Genomic DNA, 21,389 nt, shown 5'->3' on the forward strand with positions numbered 1-21,389 from the left:
GTTTTTTTATGGGTTTTTAAAATAGATTTAGTAGGCATGAGTTTCCTTCCATATCAAAGACTTAGATGCATTTAGGGTGTCCCCTTAAATGTATTTGAGGTATACCTCATCCCCCATTAATCTCTCATCCAAACCCACTTTTTTCCTCTCTTCCCGACTAAAGTACAGTTAAAAGTCTTAAGTGACAGGGTCTTTTTGAACTGTTTGGTGGGATTGACAAGTTTGGTGGCATAGCACAGTGACTGTTTGAGGGTCATGGGAAATGTGGCGCAGGTGTCCCTATCAGATGACACCCAGGCCTTGTCCCTTGGGGGAACTCGGGGTGGTGGTGGTCGTCATGGGGGGCTAAAAAGCAAGCTCTCTGTGTTTGCGTCTCCAAATCGTAAACTACTTAAGGTCTTGGGAAAACATGCGGGATTGGTCCAATTAAGCGAGTAATGACTGAGGAGAAGCTATTTACAGCAGAGAGGACAGGAGACATGCACGCCCTGGAGGACCGTGGGCCTCAGCAGTGCTGTGCTCAGCTGCTCTGTGCGGCCGCACTCTCGCCCATCTGGTTTCCCTTTAGCGCTGAGAAAAAAAACATCCAAAGCACACACACCACCACTGTAAAGCTCTGTGAGGAGCACACACACAGATTGCTGTGGCCCATCTCAAACGTCTATAAGACATACATGGTGGCTCCCACAGAACAATTGGAGAAGTCACTGTTTTATTTTCTTCTTCTCTGGAAGCTCATTTAAGATGTTAATTGTGTTACTCCATTGTTGCCATGTCTTGTCTATTGACATTGTCACTTTGCAAACACTAGCTCAGCATCATTTCCTCATTTGCAGTGGCCACAGCTCCCAGAGAGCTGCTCGGTGAGTAACCCTACTGGCCCCTACTGGCCTTTCACCCTAAGATTTAGCTTCTTTGTGTTTCCCTTTTTTTTCTTCATGCCTAAACCCGCGTTTAATTACGCCTCCACACGGTGACCTCTCCAACTGAAAGGACCGCTGACTAAACGCCAGACAAAGGAATGCTCAGTTTCAAGACTAAGGGAACACTGCGATGCCCCATGGCACAGGCAATAACTACAGAAACAAGTCACCTTTTGAAATTCTAGATGCCCCCTACTCCACCTCAGCCTAAATGATTTGACAAGTGCACGTTTACTCGACTCCAAGAGAGGGGAGATTAAGGCAAGGCTGTAATTGCAGCCACAATAGGTGTCTGACTGTTGACAAGGGCATTGTTGTCTGTTGTTAGTGTGCGTTCCTTCTCTAACTAGCTTAAAGATCTTAAAAGTGGCACATTTTTGGATCTATTATTGTATTTGCCTGCATAACAAACTTCATTTTTGGGGTATGTGAGACAGAAGACAGCAAAACACATAAATGACAAATTAGCATAATAAAGCCAGAGAGGTTTTCCATTTGTTCAGCAGGAGGAACATAAATAACTGAGTTATTACTATAGAACACTAATTGGTACAAAATGTGTCGGCTTGTTGTTGTAATATTGCTCTTTTCTGCCAATAACATTGTTTCCATGTCTGTGTGTGTTATTATAAATGCCAAGTAGTGGAAAATATTTATGTCAACTTGAAGCATGTGTTGTTTTTGAGAGCATGCACATGCTATTGTTCAATACTTGATTGCATTGGAACTTAAAAACATTGCAGCCGCGCAGCTGCCAAGCAACAGTTCCTTATCCTTTGAGCTGCAATGAGAACATTACCGGGGAGTGAGGACTGACTAAGACAGTGTAGCTATGAATTTTGACAGGTCAAATAATGGAACAAAGGTACTTTTGCAGTATGTTTACATGATACACTTGCTGTCATCAAAGGGAGGCAGAGATGAGAATGGAAACTGTTTTGACATCCAATGAAGAGTAATTATTGGACTTAGATGAGAGGGGAATTCCATCCGATGGCGTTGGATTTCCTGGGGGGTGGGAGATGGTAGGCTACCACTGATGCTCTCAAATGTACAACCTAGCACATGTCATTAAACTTCCAAATAAGACCAACCTCATATTTTACTACAGCTGTATAACTGTTTAACAACATTCTTGTCTTATAATATTTACGTCTTTTCTCCATCCTTGGGTTAGCTTAAAACTGTTGCTGTGATGTCACCTAGTTTATTGACTTCAGAACTTATTTAATGGTGTTCAACGGAATCTGGATTTATGTCCCCTTTTTGGTTAATTGGGATTTAAATGCCCAAATACTGGATATATCAAGGTAGATACACATCACAAACACTGCAGGGTTGCTATCATAATCGCCAACATCTTTGCACAGCAGTGATTCTGATGTGAACTATAAACCAAAATACAGTCTGTCCACTTCTCTAATACCTTACAGAGGGGAACATTGACTACACCCTGCCCATTTTAGGAAGGTGAACCTGGCCAGAGGAGTTGGCTGGCCTGGGAGGACGAGGGGGAGGGAGCGTTTCCCCCTTTATCAGCAGGCCTGATCTGGCTGGCCGCCTTGAATGGCTGTCTGTGTAATGACCAGGAGAGGCGTCCACAGTGTAGACGGCAAATAGAGGCCCTCCACACTCATGCTGCCGCCGCTGATAACATCTGCACACTTTTACTGCAACAATAAGAAATGGGGCGCAGCCTGGGGCTCTGGACAGAGGGAAGAGCAGGGAAGTGTAGAGATGGATCAGTGTCTGTGTGTGTGTGTGTGTGTGTCTCTGTGTGTGTGCGTGTGTCTGTGTGTGTGTGTGTGTGTGTGTGTGTCTCTGTGTGTGTGTGTGTGTCTGTGTGTGTGTGTGTGTGTTTGTGTGTGTGTGTGTTTGAGAGAGAGAGAGAGAGACAGAGAGAGAGATCTGTCTGGAGTCTCCCTCTTGACAAGACCAATAACCTTGTTTGTTAGGTTTCGGGAAATGGTGATCAATTTGTGAAAGACAGCAGGTCGGTATATTCTCCTTTGAAGTTAACCTGGGGCCATTGAGTAAACAACTTGTGACCTGACCAAACAAGCACAGATAAGGAGAGGGCATGTCTGTGCTACACTTAAACTTTTGTCAGAAGCGTTTGCCAGATCAAGGCCCATATGTGTATTTAAGTCTATTTGAACATCGAACAACTATGTTCTATCTATCTATCATGTTATCTGATATATAGATGCATAAACATATTTTATATAAGCTTATCACCCGGAGAGAAGAAATACTCTTTTCTGATTGGCTGGTGGGTTGGCTATTAATTCTGAATAACAGGACACCGTTCCCTATCAATGCTTATGAATGGTAACTATAACAACCATAGGACGACGGTTGCAGGCTTCTCAACAATGGAATCAACTGTAAACAAGCTAACTGTCCATGCTATCACTGTTATAGGGCCAACGAAAGTTGTACAACAAGCTGAACTAGTGAGCTTCTTTTTAAACGGAACCGCGTGTTTCCTTTGCTTTACAGTGGCAACCGGGTGATAAGTGGGATAACGGCCTTCGAGGTGTGTCCAGTTATACGGAATTAATGGACTCGGGCGGAGGCAACTCCCCTCCGCTGCGTGTCGGGGAGTTCTTTGCCCCTCGCCCTCGTCCATTAATTCCGTATAACAGGACACCTCGGCGGCCGTTATCCCTTACATAATGCATTACTTATTATAAGAACTATTACTTATCAAGGCTAAACTGCAAAATGTAATATATGTAATGTAATAATATGTAATAAATTTAATAATATACACTTTGCCAAAGTCCTTACCTGACACAGGATGTAGACCTGATTAGCAGCATGATGTATGGATGGAATGATCCCGTACACAAACATACTGTAATGGCAGTCTGCCTCAGTACAATGAGCAAAGTATAAGTATATATATAAGTATATATACTCTTTTGATTCCATGAGGGAAATTTGGTCTCTGCATTTATCCCAATCCGTGAATTAGTGAAACACACTCAGCACACAGTGAACACACAGTAAGGTGAAGCACACACTAATCCCGGCGCAGTGAGCTTCCTGCATAAAACAGCGGCGCTTGGGGAGCAGTGATGGGTAGGTGCCTTGCTCAAGGGCACTTCAGTCGTGCCTACTGGTCGGGGTTTGAACCGGCAACCCTCCGGTTACAAGTCCGAAGCGCTAACCAGTAGGCCACGGCTGCCCCTAAAGCCCAACTCATATACAGACAAGCTAGTTCATGCAGATGTTTGGAGTATGATAGCAATAAAATGAAATGAGTACGGCATATCCATGAATGCATTCAAAGGACAATATGCAATATGTAATTCTTCTCAAGTGACTGATATAGTAATGAATGTTGAGCATAAAATAAAAAAGAATATATCGCATTAATGCTACATTAGCGAACCAAAAACCTAAAACCATCAGTATGTGAAACTACACTGGTTTGAATTGCATATGGTCCCATTCCTGCAGGTCTCTGCACTTCAGCATGGTCAAGCAAAAACTAATTGTATACCTTTCCCCCTCCTGAGGCTTTTGTAATGGTAATGTTAGACCTATAATCTGCTCAGCCTATGCACACTTCCCAGAAGTCCTGCACCCGTGTTTGCTGTGCTGTCTGTATCCTGGTCTGACACTTCTGGGTCCACCATTGACTTCCTTTTGATGTACTCTTCAATTATAGTGTGGAGCAATCATCTCTCCATTCCAAAGATGGTGATTGAGCTTAAAAGCATCCAGCCCAATAATTTGGATGCATACTTAGCCATTTTAGACTGCTCACATGGAAACTTTTGAGAAAGAACAAAAATGGTTTTGATATCTCCTACTTTTCTTCTCCATATCAGAATTGATAAGCATATTTTAAAGAAACCAAAAACAAGTTAACTCATGTGAGAAGCATTCAATGTGTGTTTAGTAAGTAAATGCAGCAAAAGTATCAAATCCACTTCAGCCACATAAGAAGCAGTCGGCTATACAAGAAAGAAAGATCTAAGAGTTCCTACTCTGTTGCTTATTTGTCCTTTATTTTTTATCAATCTTCCTCTAAATTCTATTCATCCAAGACTGCTGTCTTGTGCAAATTCCCGGGTCAATTTTTATTGCAAGATGACAATCTCAAAGAGCGGAGGCCCTTTTATCAGTGTGCAATACAGTACCACCCACACATCAACCATTCATGCTCCTAATGGTCCTGAAGAACACTGACCACTTAATCCACCGCCACCCCAGCAGGGGTGCTCTCACCCGAGTGCTTTGAGCTATCCGATTTGCTGTAATTCTGGTCTTTACCGGTTTACACTCCATCACCCTTGGGAATGATTGCGGTATTTTCAGTGTGTCTAAGGCTAAGAACCTGAATTAATAATGACTCAGCCATCAGACTCCTAACACGCACAAACAAACGGAACGATTCTTCATGGAACCACACAAGATGTAGTTGTTTCAGGTTTTTTTTTTTTTACCAAAGATGCATTGGTCAGTTCTTTGGGCCCAGAGGGAAGCATTGTGTTTGCTCTTACCAGCAATGTCAAAGGGAGGTTTTAGCAAAGTACCACACAGTGAGAAAGCTATTCAACACCAATGGCCGGCCAACAACTGTGCCTAATCAGTCTTCAGAGAGTTGTGAACAAACTGGCAAGGAACCATCCCCTGGTCTTGCAGAGAATGGCTGCCATTGTGAGGGGTGAGCTAATGTATGACAGTCGAGTAAACGGCTGTTTGTCTGGATCATTTTCCTCATTAGGTGAGATTAGTGCACCAGCCGGTGAGGAAAGCACGGCTGAATGCGAGCCATGGAGCTGACTTACTCTTCACATGGCTATTTTTGTCTGTTTACTCTTGCTAGGAGAGTCTTGATTGTGCTCACACTTCATTTGAAAACAGCAGTTGCTGTAAATTCGCAGTTCTACTGTACTCTAGTGAGACTCTAGTAAGACAACTTATCATGTTTACCCAAATCACTTGGGTTTTGTTAATTCCCATAGCACACTCTACAAAGCCTTTCAATCCATTTACATGCTCCTACTGGTTCTCAGGAGAAAGTTAGGCATCAACAAAGCAGGAAAAGGGTGCATTGTTAGCAGAGGAAAAATCCCTACCTTCCACTTTTTGTCTACTGTCTGTTTAGGGCTCATCATATTGTATTAAAGAGACTTAGGGAAAAAAGAGTTTGATGTGCTTTGATGGTCTGATCGCAGAACCTGCCTAGGGCCTCAGACACAACCTGTTCAATTCTCCCAAGGATAGTTATTCAAGGGGGCCACAAAAGTGCCCAGGTTCCTTTCAGAGTAGCACAATTGAAATGACAACGAGAAGCTGTAGATTGCGACTAGGATAAAGTCAACATTGTCAACATTCAACTCTGTTAAAGCCTCACAAATAAAGCAAGTATACAGTAAATGCTGGTATAGCGGGGGGGGTTTTCTTACATAGCCTGTTGTGTTTCTGTTTGGCTCAGCTCTGGAGGGAGATTAGGACAGTCCTCCACTATGATGTGACTTTGAAGTAACATGGTGAGTGCCCTTTTTTGTAATTGTCCTATTATGTGCATACTAGTCTGACATTTCCCTCACAAGAATGTTGTGGCCTTCGTCACGGTCTAGAGACCATCTTATTTTTTTAGCTATGTGGTGTCTGAAATGTTTCTAGCCAACAGTGAAATTAAGTGACCCAGACAACCTTAACATGAACACTACTTTCTCACAGCAGGCGTCTTTTTTGATCTTGTCACCCAAACTTACAACCTAAATTTATTGAATGGCTTAAAAAAAATAAGAGTTTCCAGATTACATCCCAAGTTCAAGCCGTAAACTTGTAGAAGGTCTATATGTGATAGACAGCACAAATACTATTGCCAAATATATCTACAGATGATGTATCTATCTTGCTGTATATTTGACAGTTTAAAAGGTAATTCCTGTATAATGATGGGATGATAACATAAACTCCAGGCTACGTTGTTTATAAGTCAATGAGTGCTGCATGTGCAGCCGCGACTTGCAATGCCAAGTGGGCTGGACTACACAGATTCTTGGATCTGCTGAGGCTGCACATGCATTAAACATAGTTGTATATACCAAAGGCAGGCATTTCAAAGAGTTCCAACTTCCACAAATCAGCATTATATCTCACAGAATTTACTTAGCTATGCAAACCATTTAGAATCAACTCCAAACGAGCCATATTTCTTCATAAAAAGCTTCCCAGAGTCAAAATGAGGCACTTTGTGTTTGCTCTCAGTGTTGGCCAGGTACAGTTGGCCAGGGAGCAAAAATAGCCCAGTCAGCATCAGACCTCATCACAGTGAGCTAAAACAGACTGCACAAACCTGTTGAGTATAAACCTAAACTTGAGTGATGTGTGACTGTGACTGTGTGTGTGTGTGTGTGTGTGTGTGTTAGTTCAGAGCACATGTTTACGTCCATCTCTGTACACTCTCTCTTCTTAATAGGAAAAGAAAAGAAAAAAAAACACCGTAACTCCTTTGCTTGCATCTCGGTAATATTGTGTGTTATTCTAGAAAGGCGATGCAGTCCTGTGCTGGGCCTCCCTGAGGGAACTTCTGGAAATTGGGATTACTATTGACAAGTGCTGGATTACAGAAACCCCGCTGGGATGTCAAAGGGGCACACTGGCCCCTCTTTCACCCCCGGCCTTTGCGGAGAAAGGCATCACTCGTAGGGGTTGTGCACCATCAATGATTTGCTTAAGAAGATCAGAAGACCTTTTGAATGATCAGGGGTCGCTATTGGCCCAAGCACCCCCCCCCCCAGATTTCCCATGGATTATGCCTGCATCCATATCCTGTCACGTCCGCATTGGAGAGCGCTCCACAAAGAGAACCCAGAGAGACCAGTCCCTCTTTGCCATAAACTCTCCTCCTCCCACAATGCACTTGGTTTGAGTGCTTGTTGGTTGGGAGTTGATATTGGGAGGACAAAGGGAGGCCCTTTTGCCTTTGGCAAATGCACTGCCTGTATTAATAGGAGTTGCCCTACTGGTGCAGACATATTCAATAGACATTTATGTGCAACCCACTCAAACTTCATACATACATCTTTTTTGGTTGCCAATGCAAATGATTGAAATTAAATGAAAAATTATTTCCTCATGCTTCTGCTGAATTGCTAACAAGTCCAGCAAGTCTGATGAGGAGGGTCATATTGCATTAGTCACGCGTCCTCTGCATCATCCTGTAATCACTGTGTCTGTGGATGTCCATGAGATGTCAACCATGCTTGCCATTCAAAGCCCTGACAAGCTTAAGTCTCAGAGCCCAGTGTGTTGATGGGGTAAACAGGGGGACCCGGAGAGGAAGGGCAAGCACGAGTCAACAAACAGATGGTGCACACGCTACTCTCAGGATGGTGCCTGCTCTGGGGTCGGAACTCACACAAGAGCAGCGGGAGGAATTTGAATAACCGTAGCAACGCACAGCTCCTCAGCCACTAGCTCGAGGCTAACTTACTTTCACCCAATGTTGGCTGAAAGCTCCCATTCTCTGAAGTTGACATTGTCAGACATTATTGTGTGTTAAGCAATATGTTGAGCTCTGCCAGCACATTCCAACTTGCCATTTCCCCCTAAAATTAAACAAAAAGACAAATGTCTTTAAGGCGCACATTCATTAATCATGTCTCGATTACGTGTCTGAGGGACGTGTTAATGCTACTGGGATAATTCCCCTGTCGACGTTCCGTCAGGCAGGGCCGTGTATGTTGTTTATGTTTATGGTGGCATGAAGCTCGATCTGTGATTACATTTTGAGGTCAGGGTGGGTTTCAACACCGAGGTGGGTTTGGGTTTTGCCCTGACTGTGCACCGTCAGCACTTCCCCAGTGCCCACCGAGGGTCCGAGACCGACCTCCCCTCTCAATGGCCGCCTCGAGGCCCTCTGCTCTCCAGGGTCGCGTCCTCGCCTCTGAACTCAAAACCACAAGAGGTGACTCAATGGGAATGAATTCAGGATATACTATAAGGTCACAAAGGGCCTGTGACAGACACTGCACTGGGTGACTTTGACAGCCATATCCTGACACAGGGTCTCTATGCATATTCCAGTTCTATGAACGTTTTTTTGCTTATCACCAAAAGGGTCATAATTCATGAAGCAACTACTCTAATAGACAGATGTGGGATAAAGGCTTTGTATGAAAGTGATAGGCCTGGTGGAGGAGGGGGCAGGGGATTTCTGTCTTATCGAATATATTCGATAAGACAGAAATAGCACACCTTTCTGGCCATTTTTCCTTAATTTCCTTCCTTCCCATATAATAAAGTATATCCATATATAAAGTCCATCTCCAGTCTGTTTTATTTTACAAGTGAGTACTGCCCTCTAGGTAGTGTCATGAAAACTGCAGTGATCCTGACAGAAAGGCTAATTTGTGCAAGATCTGTTATAAATTGTTTACAATGTATGTTAAATGGGGATTTATTGCAACAATAAACCTTCGGAATGATATCAAACACATGGATCAGGGTACATGCATAAACAAAAACAAACCGAAATTTGTTTTTCTCTGTGGTACTGCAACATGAAATCTATGTTTAATACATCAACCAAGGTGGCCTGTAACTTTGTTTTGGATTTTTTATTATTTACAACTTATTTGAAATAATAGCAATTCAAAGAAAACAGAAGAGAAATTCCATAAAGCTCTGGAATGCTGAGATAAAACATTTGTCTACAGTGACCCCGTACATCTGGTATATTTTTGTACACACACAAAGATGAGGGAAAACCTCAAATTCACTCTGTGACTGGACACTGGACAAATAGTTTATATACACGACAGAGGCTTTCAGGGATTCTGAAAGCATACCCTCTTTGAACATTAGGATGAAATGCGCCCCTGCCTTGTGCCAGAGGTGATGCATTTTTTTGAGAAGTCTTTGTTCCACTGTTTAAATCACGCATATTTAACACACATATTGTTTGGTTTGTAACTCTGCATGGCGTTGGATGTACCTTTAACCTGAATAGACAATATCAAACAAATGGAAATCAAACATTTTTGTGGGATAACCAATGTCAAGTCAAGTCAACTTTATTTAAATAGCACATTTCATGCACATACTCAATGTGCTCCAAAAGAAAGAGAATAACAAAACAAACATGAGATGACCACACAACAAAGTTAAAATAGATAAACATGAAAAGATGTATAAAATACAAACAATAAGAAGTTAATAAAAAAAATAATTAAAAACAATAAACAATTAAATTACTTAAATAGCCTCAAAAGCCTAATTAAAAGCGTGAGTGGGGGCATAGTGACTAAAGGCACCATGTGCTGAATTTCAGTAAATTCTGGGTATTGCAAGGAGCCCTTAATAATGTGAAAAGCATGTGTTCATATGTGTCTCCCAGGCCTTCATTGGTTAAATATTTCACACATATTATATGCATTATGCTACAGAAAACATGACATCAACTGATTTGGTTTTGAGGGTAAAACAGTGAAACAGTGTAGAGAGAGGGGAGGGCAGAGAGAGAGAAAAAGCTCCCTTTGGTAAGAGACTTAAAATTGTTTGCAAAGTTTGCCTCACACCTTTCCATGATTGACTCTTATTGGGCTTGTTTGAATTCAAACATACTTTTAGCTGGTCCAACTGAACAATTGCAGAGACTTCAGAAGCCATAGCAACATGAACTGTTGCCCCATCAGACAAGCCCTTGTTTGCAGCTAGGCTGATGGACACAACAGAAACTGAAGTCCATGTATCATCACTGTCAAACTACTGAAGCGTGAAGGAGTACTTCCTTAATGCAAGTGTTCTGTGAGCATGGTATGTTCCCAGAGGCGACTGGAGCAGAGAGAAGGCCTCATATCACAAGGCCGGCATACGTGACAAATGTGTGTTCTCATGTCGGTAGCCTAGCAACCCCTGCCGGGGTCCTTCGTAGCCCTCTGCCGACACATCTGCCCTGTTTTCCAACAGTGACTCGGCCCAGTCACATGACTTGTTTTGACTATTTCCTGTGCAGACCGTTTGATTTCTTTCACCCCTGGTCTTGTGATTTAACCAGTTCTGGCACCTCTCTCCCCGGCTCTTGTTCCACATCGGCAGGGGGCTTCCTCCCAACCCCTCGCGCTCTTCCTCTCCTCTTTTACTCTCTGTCTGTCTCTGTTTCCGTTTCTCTCAGTCCGTCTCCCTGCATCTTTCTCTCGGACCCTTAGGTCTGGCCGTCGGCGCTGTGCTCTCTGTGGGGACGCCCCGACTTTCTTTGTGCGTGCTCGTTTTCTTTTTCCCCCGTCTTCCACACACTTTGAGCTGTCTGGCCTTTTTTCTTTAATCTTCTCTTCTGTTCATCTCTCCTTCATCTCAACTCACCTCCTCTAGTCACCCTCACCATAGTATGAAAATCTGACTCTCCTTCTATTTTGATTCCATTTCTCTTTCACATGTTTAAGTTTTGGGAGTTCTACACAGAGTTAGGAAGAGGTGGTGACGTGACATAGTCTCCGAAGTTATTGAAACGTGTAGGGACTTCAAAGGCACCCTTCTGCAGGTGTTAACGCTGCTCAACAAAGGGAGTGCTAATCTAGGGGTAGTCCATCAGCTGCACGGTCCTGTCGAACAAGAAACACCTTTGAAGGAACCAGGCTCCATATTGTGATTTACTCTGTAAACATGATACCTGGCTGCACGGAAAAACCTCACTCGCTCTCTCCTCTACTTGGCTGTCTCTCTCATTGTATTTCATGGATTTAATTTAAATCCATGAATTCTTACAAAAGTGGAATTGCAGTGAGGTAAACAAAGCCAGAACCAAGCACTCATTAACATTGCGCTTGGGCGAGAACATCTCTCAAGTGCATTTGGAAGCATTTTTGTTTGTCTCCTCTGTCACTGATGGTTCTAATTAACAACGTTTTACATAAAATAAACATGATTTCTTTCCATTCTGTTTACAAATTTGAGGTCATTGGAATTTGAATATGATCATCATGCTTCCCCATTCCTTTGTAAAATGAATGTGTCTGGAGAGCATGTAGGTCCTTCCCAAATGGGACCTAGGGGCAGACCTCACATGAATCGGTATGATGCCATGCTGAAGTTCACTGGGAAACCCCTTGACAGACCCTACAAATCACATGGAGTGGCTCTGTTGCGTGGCAATATGTTTTCAATTGCTCGATTCAGGCAGACTGAGGTCATGCTCTTGTGTGGCCTGAACTTGATCAAGTGTCTGCTGAGTTCAGGGAGCCAGTGGCTGGCACCAGGACTCAAGGCCAGGACACCGCGTGATTGCTTCCATCCATAAAGGGGTGGTCAACACACAATACTCACTGCTTTTCTCTGGTTGGCCCAGGTCAGCATGTGGAACCAATCTCTCATCCCTGCCTGCAACTCCCAACCCTAAACATAAGGAAAACAGAATTGAGCTGGCCCTATAAACACATTGAGTACTCCTGATAAAGACAAAGTATGATTAATTAGCTTTGCTCACGTCCAAGCTGTACACCAGGGCTACCTAGGGCTGCCAAGACACCTGTTTTCAAGAGATCTGTTTTCTTCATTAGCAGTGATGATAAATACAGACCACATTTTGAAGCTCTTTTTTCAATCTAAAAAAACAATAGAAAATTATTTTGTCATTTTGGTGACAGTTACTGTATTAGAGAATGAAAGAAAATAGATAAAGCTGTATGATTATGAACAAAATCATGTCACTATCAGGCACACAGGCAGACAAACAGACAGAAACACACACACACACACACATACATACAGAGAGAGAGAGAGAGAGAGAGAGAGAGAGAGAGAGAGAGAGAGCAACGGTGGTTGCTGTATCCTTTGACTTGGAGGAGTCACATGCTGGAGATCTGACACACACATTCCTGTTACTATTACCAAAGCAAGAAACTTGGTAAATGAAAGAGTGAAATTAAAGGCATAGTCCTTGATTCTGCTGAGATTATTGTCAACTGATCTAATATACTCTCCCTTCAATAACATAAGAGCACCAGTGCCCCTTGTTGTTAATTGGCTGAATTGGTGTATTGATTGTTGAGTCACTTGGTCCCCATTCCAGAGCCAGGAATGTGTAGAAACACCAGAGCTTTTTTTGGTTACATACTGTAGGTTATGGGCAGTGAGGAGAAAGTGAGAATTTACCTGAATTTGACAAAGCATTGCACTGCATTACAATCACAAATTATACCATAAAGATATAGATGAGTGATCATTTAATACCATAGCATGCATGTTCATATCTTAACCACAAGGGGTCCTTCTTCACTATGACTTTCTTCAGCTACTTTACATGATGCACCTGTAGTCCTGCTAGGGCAATAGGGGGAATAACAGAGGCATGAGGGACAGATGATGAACTTCAGTATTTTTCTAAATGAATAAAACAGCTATTATTATTACATCATTATAAAATAAGAAAAAAAAACACACACACATTTCAGAAGGTAACTTAGCTTAGGCTACTCATTCAATTTAAGATTTAACAATCCTTCCTGTGGGTCTTCCAATCTGGTTACCAAGAATCTGTGTGTAGGCCAGGGCTAGGCCTTATTGCCATTTCGATTTTGGACATGAAATGCAGTCCTACCCCATACGGCCTGCATGCCCAAATAAGTAGAATTACAGACACGTGCGCCCCCGCAAGTCAACGAATAATATTGCAGTAAAACCAGGAAATGTTACTTCCTTGTTATAAGGTATATGTTTCATTTAAAACCCATCAAACTACAGACAGGTTAGCGTGAAAAGGGTTAATGTTTTAAGGAAGTTGCTTCATAACGGAAACCCCAAGTTTCATTCTGACTTAGACTGACTACTAACAAACTCATAAAATACAGGAAAATGAAATGCGTAGGCTATGCTAGGCACAAACTATGTTTTTAAGTAGGTTAGTATGACTTAGAACGTAGCCTAATGTTACAAAGTATTTTGTTCAGTTTTAGCATAACAGTGCAGTTACATCGCCTAATTGTTCAAATAATAGGCTTTTAGCAGAAAAAGATTTTGATGCCGTGAAGATGATGAGCAACAGTGATATAACACCGTCAACATATCTTCGGAATCTCAATCATGGCACGCATCGTAAACTGGCAGATTTTTTGGATCCTCTCGACACATGGAAGACGATTCTCGTCGACATACAAAACAAATCCACGGGCCAGCCGAGGTACACACAGTTACACTTCAGGTAAGTTCTAGTGGTATACGCATTCTGCCCACTAGAACCGAGGTGAAGTTAGTTTGATATTTGATATTCGGATATTAGACAGATTTTCAAAAAAAATGTATGCGGCCGGTTTCACCCTGTGTTTGCAGACAATGTACAAACAGATGACCTGTCTACTTGCTCCCAGCCGACCTTAGGGACCGTCTAAAAAGTACCTTCTGAATTACCTTCATAGTCTTTTTTGTCAATATCTTTGACATCATGTGACCTAGTGACTCCAAACCAATTCAAAATAGTTATCCTATATGGGACTCATCGGACACACCTCTTTTTATAGTCACTATATGCACACAGTATTTTATATGAATATTTTAAAGAAAATACCTTATTTCCCACAAGGAATGGTCTCCTTTTTTCAATACCTCCCAAGCCATGTGACCTAGTGACTCCAAACCAATGCAGAATATTTATCCTATATGGGACTCATCAGACATAGCTCTTTTTATAGTCACTGTATGCACACAGTATTTTATATGAATATTTTAAAGAAAATACATTATATCCTATATGAATGGTCCTCTTTTTTCAATACCTCCCAAGTCATGTGAACTAGTGACTCCAAACCAATGCAGAATTGTTATCCTATATGGGACTCATCAGACACACCTCTTTTTATAGTCACTGTATGCACACTGTATTTTAAATGAATATTTTGTAAAAAAAACAACATTATATCCTATATGAATGGTCCTCTTTTTTCAATACCTCCCAAGTCATGTGAACTAGTGACTCCAAACCAATGCAGAATAGTTATCCTATATGGGACTCATCGGGCACACCTCTTTTTATGGTCACTGTATGCACACTGTATTTTATATGAATATTTTGTAAAAAAATACATTATTTCCTATATGAATGGTCCTCTTTTTTCAATACCTCCCAAGTCATGTGACCTAGTGACTCCAAACCAATGCAGAATAGTTATCCTATATGGGACTCATCGGGCACACCTCTTTTTATGGTCACTGTATGCACACTGTAATTTATATGAATATTTTGTAAGAAAATCCATTATTTCCTATATGAATGGTCCTCTTTTTTCAATACCTCCCAAGTCATGTGACCTAGTGACTCCAAACCAATGCAGAATAGTTATCCTATATGGGACTCATCGGGCACACCTCTTTTTATGGTCACTGTATGCACACTGTATTTTATATGAATATTTTAAAGAAAATACATTATTTCCCATAAGGAATGGTCTCCTTTTTTTCAATACCTCCCAAGCCATGTGACCTAGTGACTCCAAACCAATGCAGAATAGTTACCCTATATGGGACTCATCACACACCCCTCTTCCTATAACCATTGAAAGCACACTATTTTATATTAATATTTTAAAGAAAATACATCGTTTCCTATAAGGAATGGTCTCCTTTTTCAAGGGAAGTGACGTAGGGACACCAAACCAATGCAGAATATCCTTTATGGGACTAATCAGACACACCTCAAATTAATATAATTTTTGCACATACTATTTTATAGTACCCATTTGTTTCCTATGGAAACTGTGTTTTCTCAATACCTTCCATATAATAGTAGATGCCAAATCTTTTCATATTGAGGTGTGTCTGATAAGTACCCCATAGCAGAACAGTTCTGTATTGATCTGTGATGTCTAGCGAGAAAAAATCTTGCGAGGTATTGAAAAAAGGAGACCATTCATGATGGCAAATAATGTATTTTCTTAAAAATATTCATATAAAATACAGTGTGCATACAGCGACTATAAGAAGAGGTGTGTCTTATTAGTCCCACATAGGATAACTATTCTGCATTGGTTTGGAGTCCCTATGTCACATGGCTTGGGAGGTATTGAAAAAAAGGAGACCGTTTCTTATGGTAAATAATGTATTATCTTTAAAATATTCATATAAAATACAGTGTGCATACAGTGACCATAAAAAGAGGTGTGCCCGATGAGTCCCATATAGGATAACAATTCTGCATTGGTTTGGAGTCACTAGGTCACATGACCTGGGAGGTATTGAAAAAAAGGAGACTGTTTCTTATATGAAATAATGTATTTTCTTTAAAATATTAATATAAAATACAGTGTGCATACAGTGACCATAAAAAGAGGTGTGCCCGATGAGTCCCATATAGGATAACTATTCTGCATTGGTTTGGAGTCACTAGGTCACATGACTTGGGAGGTATTGAAAAAAGAGGACCATTCATATAGGAAATAATGTATTTATTTTACAAAATATTCATATAAAATACAGTGTGCATACAGTGACCATAAAAAGAGGTGTGCCCGATGAGTCCCATATAGGATAACTATTCTGCATTGGTTTGGAGTCACTAGGTCACATGACTTGGGAGATATTGAAAAAAGAGGACCATTCATATAGGAAATAATGTATTTTTTTTACAAAATATTCATATAAAATACAGTGTGCATACAGTGACCATAAAAAGAGGTGTGCCCAATGAGTCCCATATAGGATAACTATTCTGCATTGGTTTGGAGTCACTAGGTCGCATGGCTTGGGAGGTATTGAAAAAAAGAAGACTGTTTCTTATATGAAATAATGTATTTTCTTTAAAATATTCATAAAAAATACAGTGTGCATACAGTGACCATAAAAAGAGGTGTGCCCAATGAGTCCCATATAGGATAACTATTCTGCATTGGTTTGGAGTCACTAGGTCGCATGGCTTGGGAGGTATTGAAAAAAAGGAGACTGTTTCTTATATGAAATAGTGTATTTTCTTTAAAATATTCATATAAAATACAGTGTGCATACAGTGACTATAAAAAGAGGTGTGTCTGATGAGTCCCATATAGGATAACTATTTTGAATTGGTTTGGAGTCACTAGGTCACATGATGTCAAAGCTATTGACAAAAAAGACTATGAAGGTAATTCAGAAGGTACTTTTTAGACGGTCCCTATGGTCGGCTGGGAGCAAGTAGACAGGTCATCTGTTTGTACATTGTCTGCAAACACGGGGTGAAACCAGCCGCATATTTTTTTTTTTGAATATCTGTCGAATAACCGAATATCAAATATCAAACTAACTTAACCTCGGTCCCACAAGATTTCATCAATGTGTAGTCTTCATCGCACATAGGCCTACTGTGAACTATTCTGTGCCTCTACAGGAGGTTCGAGGGACTGATGGCAAAAGGGAAAAGCCCAACAGTAGAACTACTCTACGACTGGGGCACAGCCAACGCGACTGTAGGTGAATTGGTGGATCTATTAGTGAAGCACAAGTTATTTGCTCCAGCTGCTGTTCTTCTTCCTGGTGAGTTTGCCAGTGTGGCGCCATGAAGTAGATTATTATTGTCGGTATACTGAGATTTTTGTTTTTAGTTGACTATTTTCTTTTCTGTTTTCATAGATGTGGTTAGTAGTAGGCCAGTTGAAGCAGTGACTGGTCTTGTAGGCCCATGCCAAAAAACAGTGGCTCTGGAAAGTAGGCCTAGGCCAGAGGAATCTGTTGATCCAGGTAACTCATGATGTGACATTTTAGCAGATTTATTAGGAACACATCAGCGAGTAAGCATTAATCATCTAGTTTCTACTGAAGTATGAAAATGATTGAATATGTTTGATTGTTTCATAGCTGTTTTCATGTTAGGTTGTATCAAAGTTTTGTCAGCATAATAGTAACATGGTTCCTCTCCCTCAGGTTTCTCTAGGTTCTCCTACCATGAGCTCATGAAAATCACAGGGAACTGGGATGACCGACCAACATCCATGGGAGGAAATAAACTTGGGGAGGGGGGCTTTGGTATTGTCTACAAAGGTTACTTAAACAACACACATGTGGCTGTGAAGAAACTCAACATGGTAAGTGTTAGTCTCTATTGTATTATTACCAACTTTGTAGTTGGATGATGTTTGACTGACATTTACTTATTTATTTCTTCCTCCTGACCCATTCCTGTTTCATTCAGATGGAAGACATCTCCCCAGATGAGCTCCAGATTCAGTTTAATCAGGAGATTCAAACTCTAATGGTGTAAGGCAACTAGAATGTATTGTCTTGGAACTGGAGACATCACCTTTAATGTGATTTGTAATGTTCAGAAATAGAAATGTTCTAGAAATAGAAACTAAAGGAGATCATGAAATTGCCTCTCGGTTACTTTAATACGTATAGCCTTTTTTGCTTTTGAACGATGGAAAGCAAAGCTTGATATATAGTGTATGTTTGTAATTCTATAGGTTGAAGCATGAGAATCTGGTAAACATGGTTGGATTTTCATGTGATACGGAACATCCCTGTTTAGTGTATGCATACATGCCTAATGGATCATTGCTGGATCGGTTGGCCTGCTTGGTAAGCAAACCACCATTTTTCAGGGAAACCAGGTGATATAATGTGGTATATTCACAATCTGGCTTTGAACTAATATGTGTGTTTGTGTTTTTTTTTTAAGGATAATACCCCGCCTCTCTCATGGCATAGAAGATATATAATTGCTGTGGGAACAGCAAAAGGCCTGGAATATCTACACAGCAATCATCATGTGCACAGAGATGTCAAAAGGTCTCTCTTCACTTCCAATCTTACTATTTAAAGTAGGTGTATGTAAGAAAGCATATTTATGTGCTTCAGTCAAGATAACCAGCTGGTGGCAACATTATTTACAGATTATCTTCCTTAGAAACCGTTTCAGCACTAATGCAGGACTCTGCATTAGCTAACTAAACTTTAACTAAAACTCCTCGCCTTGGCGGTTATCATCATCAGCCTTTCTTTTGTTGGCGGCATAGTGCTGCATGCTGAAGGAAGGCTTCTCCAGCCTCTCTTTCTTCTCCGTGATCTTAACAATCACAGAGTGATATACTATGCCATCCACGTTGTACCCAGAACCCCGTCATAGCCCCGGGATCTCTTTGCCAGCGTTTTTGACTGGGGACAAAATTTCATAGACAATCTGTCCATTGGCCAACTCCTGAGTGCTGCACTCGGTTGTGAGGTCCAGATCTAAATTTGCATCCTCTGGTTCTTCTGGGTGCCAGGGAATCTGGAGGGGGATGGAAGGGATTGGTTCTGGCCTTGGTGGTTGAGCAGTTTTTCGATGATCTATAGGCTGTGGATTTTTTGATAATTTTTTTTTTTTTGTCAGTGTTGCTATACTATTATGCTATCTTAAATAGAGAAAATAACATGATAGTGAATAAGTCTCAAGGCCTACGCACACGGCCGGCGGCGATTTATGGCAGGTGACCGGCAAAATGGAATAGCATCTATTGAAGTGAATGGTGCAACGCACACGGCAAGTGGAACGACAGGGCGACCGTCGCCTTCGCTCAACCTCTTTCTATTTTTCAGGGTGAATTTCATACGTCATAATAGAAAACAGCTGTCTGGTCAGTGTATCTCCACTGAATCGATGGGTGATCGTGTCGTCAGCAGTGTGTGTAGTAAAGCTATTACAGAATTCCACCGTCTCGTTTGTCTGTCGCATCTCCGCCCGTGTGTGGTGGGCTTTAAGCTGAATATATAATAAAGTAAAACATATTAAACATTCTAAATGAATGTATTCTTTTTTCCATCTTTTTTTTATTATTATTATTTTGGCAGTGCAAATATTTTGCTGGATGAAAAACTTGTGTCAAAAATTAGCGACTTTGGGCTGACACGAGCCTCAGCAAAGCGCACATCCACCACAGTGATGACCGAGAAGGTGGTCGGGACTACAGCCTACATGGCACCCGAGGCCCTGAGGGGAGAGATCACTCCTAAATCAGACATCTACAGCTTTGGAGTGGTATTCCTTCCTTGCCTTCTTTTTGACCGTGTAGAAACACAACTATGTGTCCCTTAAAGGGACTTTTCCATCACTAGAAAAATGGCCACAGACCTTAAGTCAAGTCAAATTTATTTTTATAGCACAGTTAACACAACAGGGTTGTCCCAATGTGCTTCACCAATGAACTAAAACTAATGTTAATAATACAAATAATAATAATTACTGTATATGCTGGTAGTTTATTCTCCATGAGACTTGTACTGATTGTACAGTTTTACAATAATTTTATTTGCTTTGGCAAAGGTGTTGCTGGAAATAATATCTGGACTTCCACCAGTTGATGAGGAACGAAAACCTAAATTTCTAGTAAGTTTCCAATTTCAACAATGACACATATTCTTTAGTTAATTTAGCTGTGCAGTATTTTGCATTATCTCTGTTGATGGCATCCTCACAGATGGAGGTGAAAGATGAGATTGAAGATGAGGAGATGGAACTGGAAGACCTGGTAGATAAGAAAATGGACTCTGTGGACCTCTCCTCGGTGGAGAAGATATTTGACCTGGCTTGCCACTGTCTTAATGATAAGAAGGGCAAGCGACCAAGCATGGAAGAGGTAATGGAGTTACTGTTCAAAATCACAACCTCCTGAACAACCCTAGCAAGACATGTACAGTAGCAGGCCTCAGCAAACCAAATAGTCAGTAAGACCAGGGGGGTATTCCAAGTACATGGTTTAGTGATAAACCTGGGTAAGTTAACTCCGAGTAAGTGGTAAACCTCCTACAAGAAGACCCTATGGCATTGTTTTGTTAGGCGAATGAAGCCAAACAGCTCTTTTGTTAGGAGGTATACCACTTACTCTGAGTTAACTTACCCAGGTTACTAAACCATGTAGTTGGAATATTCCCCAATGATCACACTCAATCCGCACCACACCCCTCATATCAGTTTGTTAAATGTTAAAAGATGTTCAGTAGAATGTCAGAATGTATGCAGGCTCCCTGCTCTTCTTTACTATACTAACTCCAGAGCCATAGTGATGTGCATATTGCTGTAATACTACCCCCCTCAGACCTACTCCAATTTGATGTTTATTCAACACTCCTCCCATCTGAGATTGTTTGTCTTCAGAGCTCAGTTGCTTGCACTGTGCCCTTGAGCTAGCCATTTGAGCAGAAGTTATTCAACTGCTACAGCTTTATTTTGCCCCAGAGCAAGGCGATGCAACCTGAGATGTATCAGCGCATCTAGCTGGATGCCCAGACTACTTGCCCAGAATATTGTTTTGTTGACTGTTATGTGCAAGTCACTGTTTATTCTTTACAAAATCACACCTCTTTTTGCAGGTGTTGAGAGTGCTGAAGGATGATGTCATTGTGGACTGACAAAGCCAGCAAGAACTAAAAATATACATCAAGTGGTGTAATGTAACCTGCCATGGTGTTGGTGGCACCTTCAGTTTGTAAATAAACAATTATATGGTTTCAATGGTCGTTGTTACGTCATTCATGACATTTTATTTGAGAATGTGCTTTATG

At 41.2% G+C, this 21,389-nt stretch overlaps 1 protein-coding gene and 1 long non-coding RNA gene across 3 annotated transcripts; one reads left to right on the forward strand and one right to left on the reverse strand.

The window, feature by feature from the left end:
- Window positions 1-9,612: 9,612 nt before the first annotated feature.
- LOC143104002 (uncharacterized) lies at window positions 9,613-13,605 on the reverse strand. Of its 2 annotated transcripts, XR_012982975.1 has the most exons (5): window positions 13,339-13,605; window positions 13,125-13,211; window positions 12,379-12,496; window positions 12,219-12,287; window positions 9,613-11,497 (listed from the first exon to the last, which is right to left on the reverse strand). It is a non-coding gene; the product is annotated as an uncharacterized LOC143104002 (long non-coding RNA). The 2 variants fall into 2 exon arrangements; XR_012982974.1 differs by having other exon boundaries at window positions 13,125-13,605.
- Window positions 13,606-13,652: 47 nt separating this feature from the next.
- Window positions 13,653-21,339, forward strand: irak4 (interleukin-1 receptor-associated kinase 4). The gene is made up of 11 exons (XM_076267891.1): window positions 13,653-14,091; window positions 17,242-17,387; window positions 17,484-17,591; window positions 17,775-17,935; window positions 18,043-18,107; window positions 18,314-18,428; window positions 18,529-18,638; window positions 19,680-19,866; window positions 20,152-20,214; window positions 20,306-20,464; window positions 21,198-21,339. Exons 1-11 carry the CDS (start codon window positions 13,922-13,924, stop codon window positions 21,234-21,236), a joined length of 1,323 nt encoding a protein of 440 aa, XP_076124006.1. The 5' UTR covers window positions 13,653-13,921; the 3' UTR covers window positions 21,237-21,339.
- The last annotated feature ends 50 nt before the right edge of the window (window positions 21,340-21,389 follow it).

The sequence above is a fragment of the Alosa pseudoharengus genome, unplaced genomic scaffold (assembly GCF_046254945.1).
Source record: "Alosa pseudoharengus isolate Yale_2024_CS ecotype anadromous, Long Island Sound unplaced genomic scaffold, YU_APseudo_1.1 YU_APseudo_1.1_scf_10, whole genome shotgun sequence".
Classification (NCBI taxonomy): Eukaryota; Metazoa; Chordata; class Actinopteri; order Clupeiformes; family Clupeidae; genus Alosa; species Alosa pseudoharengus.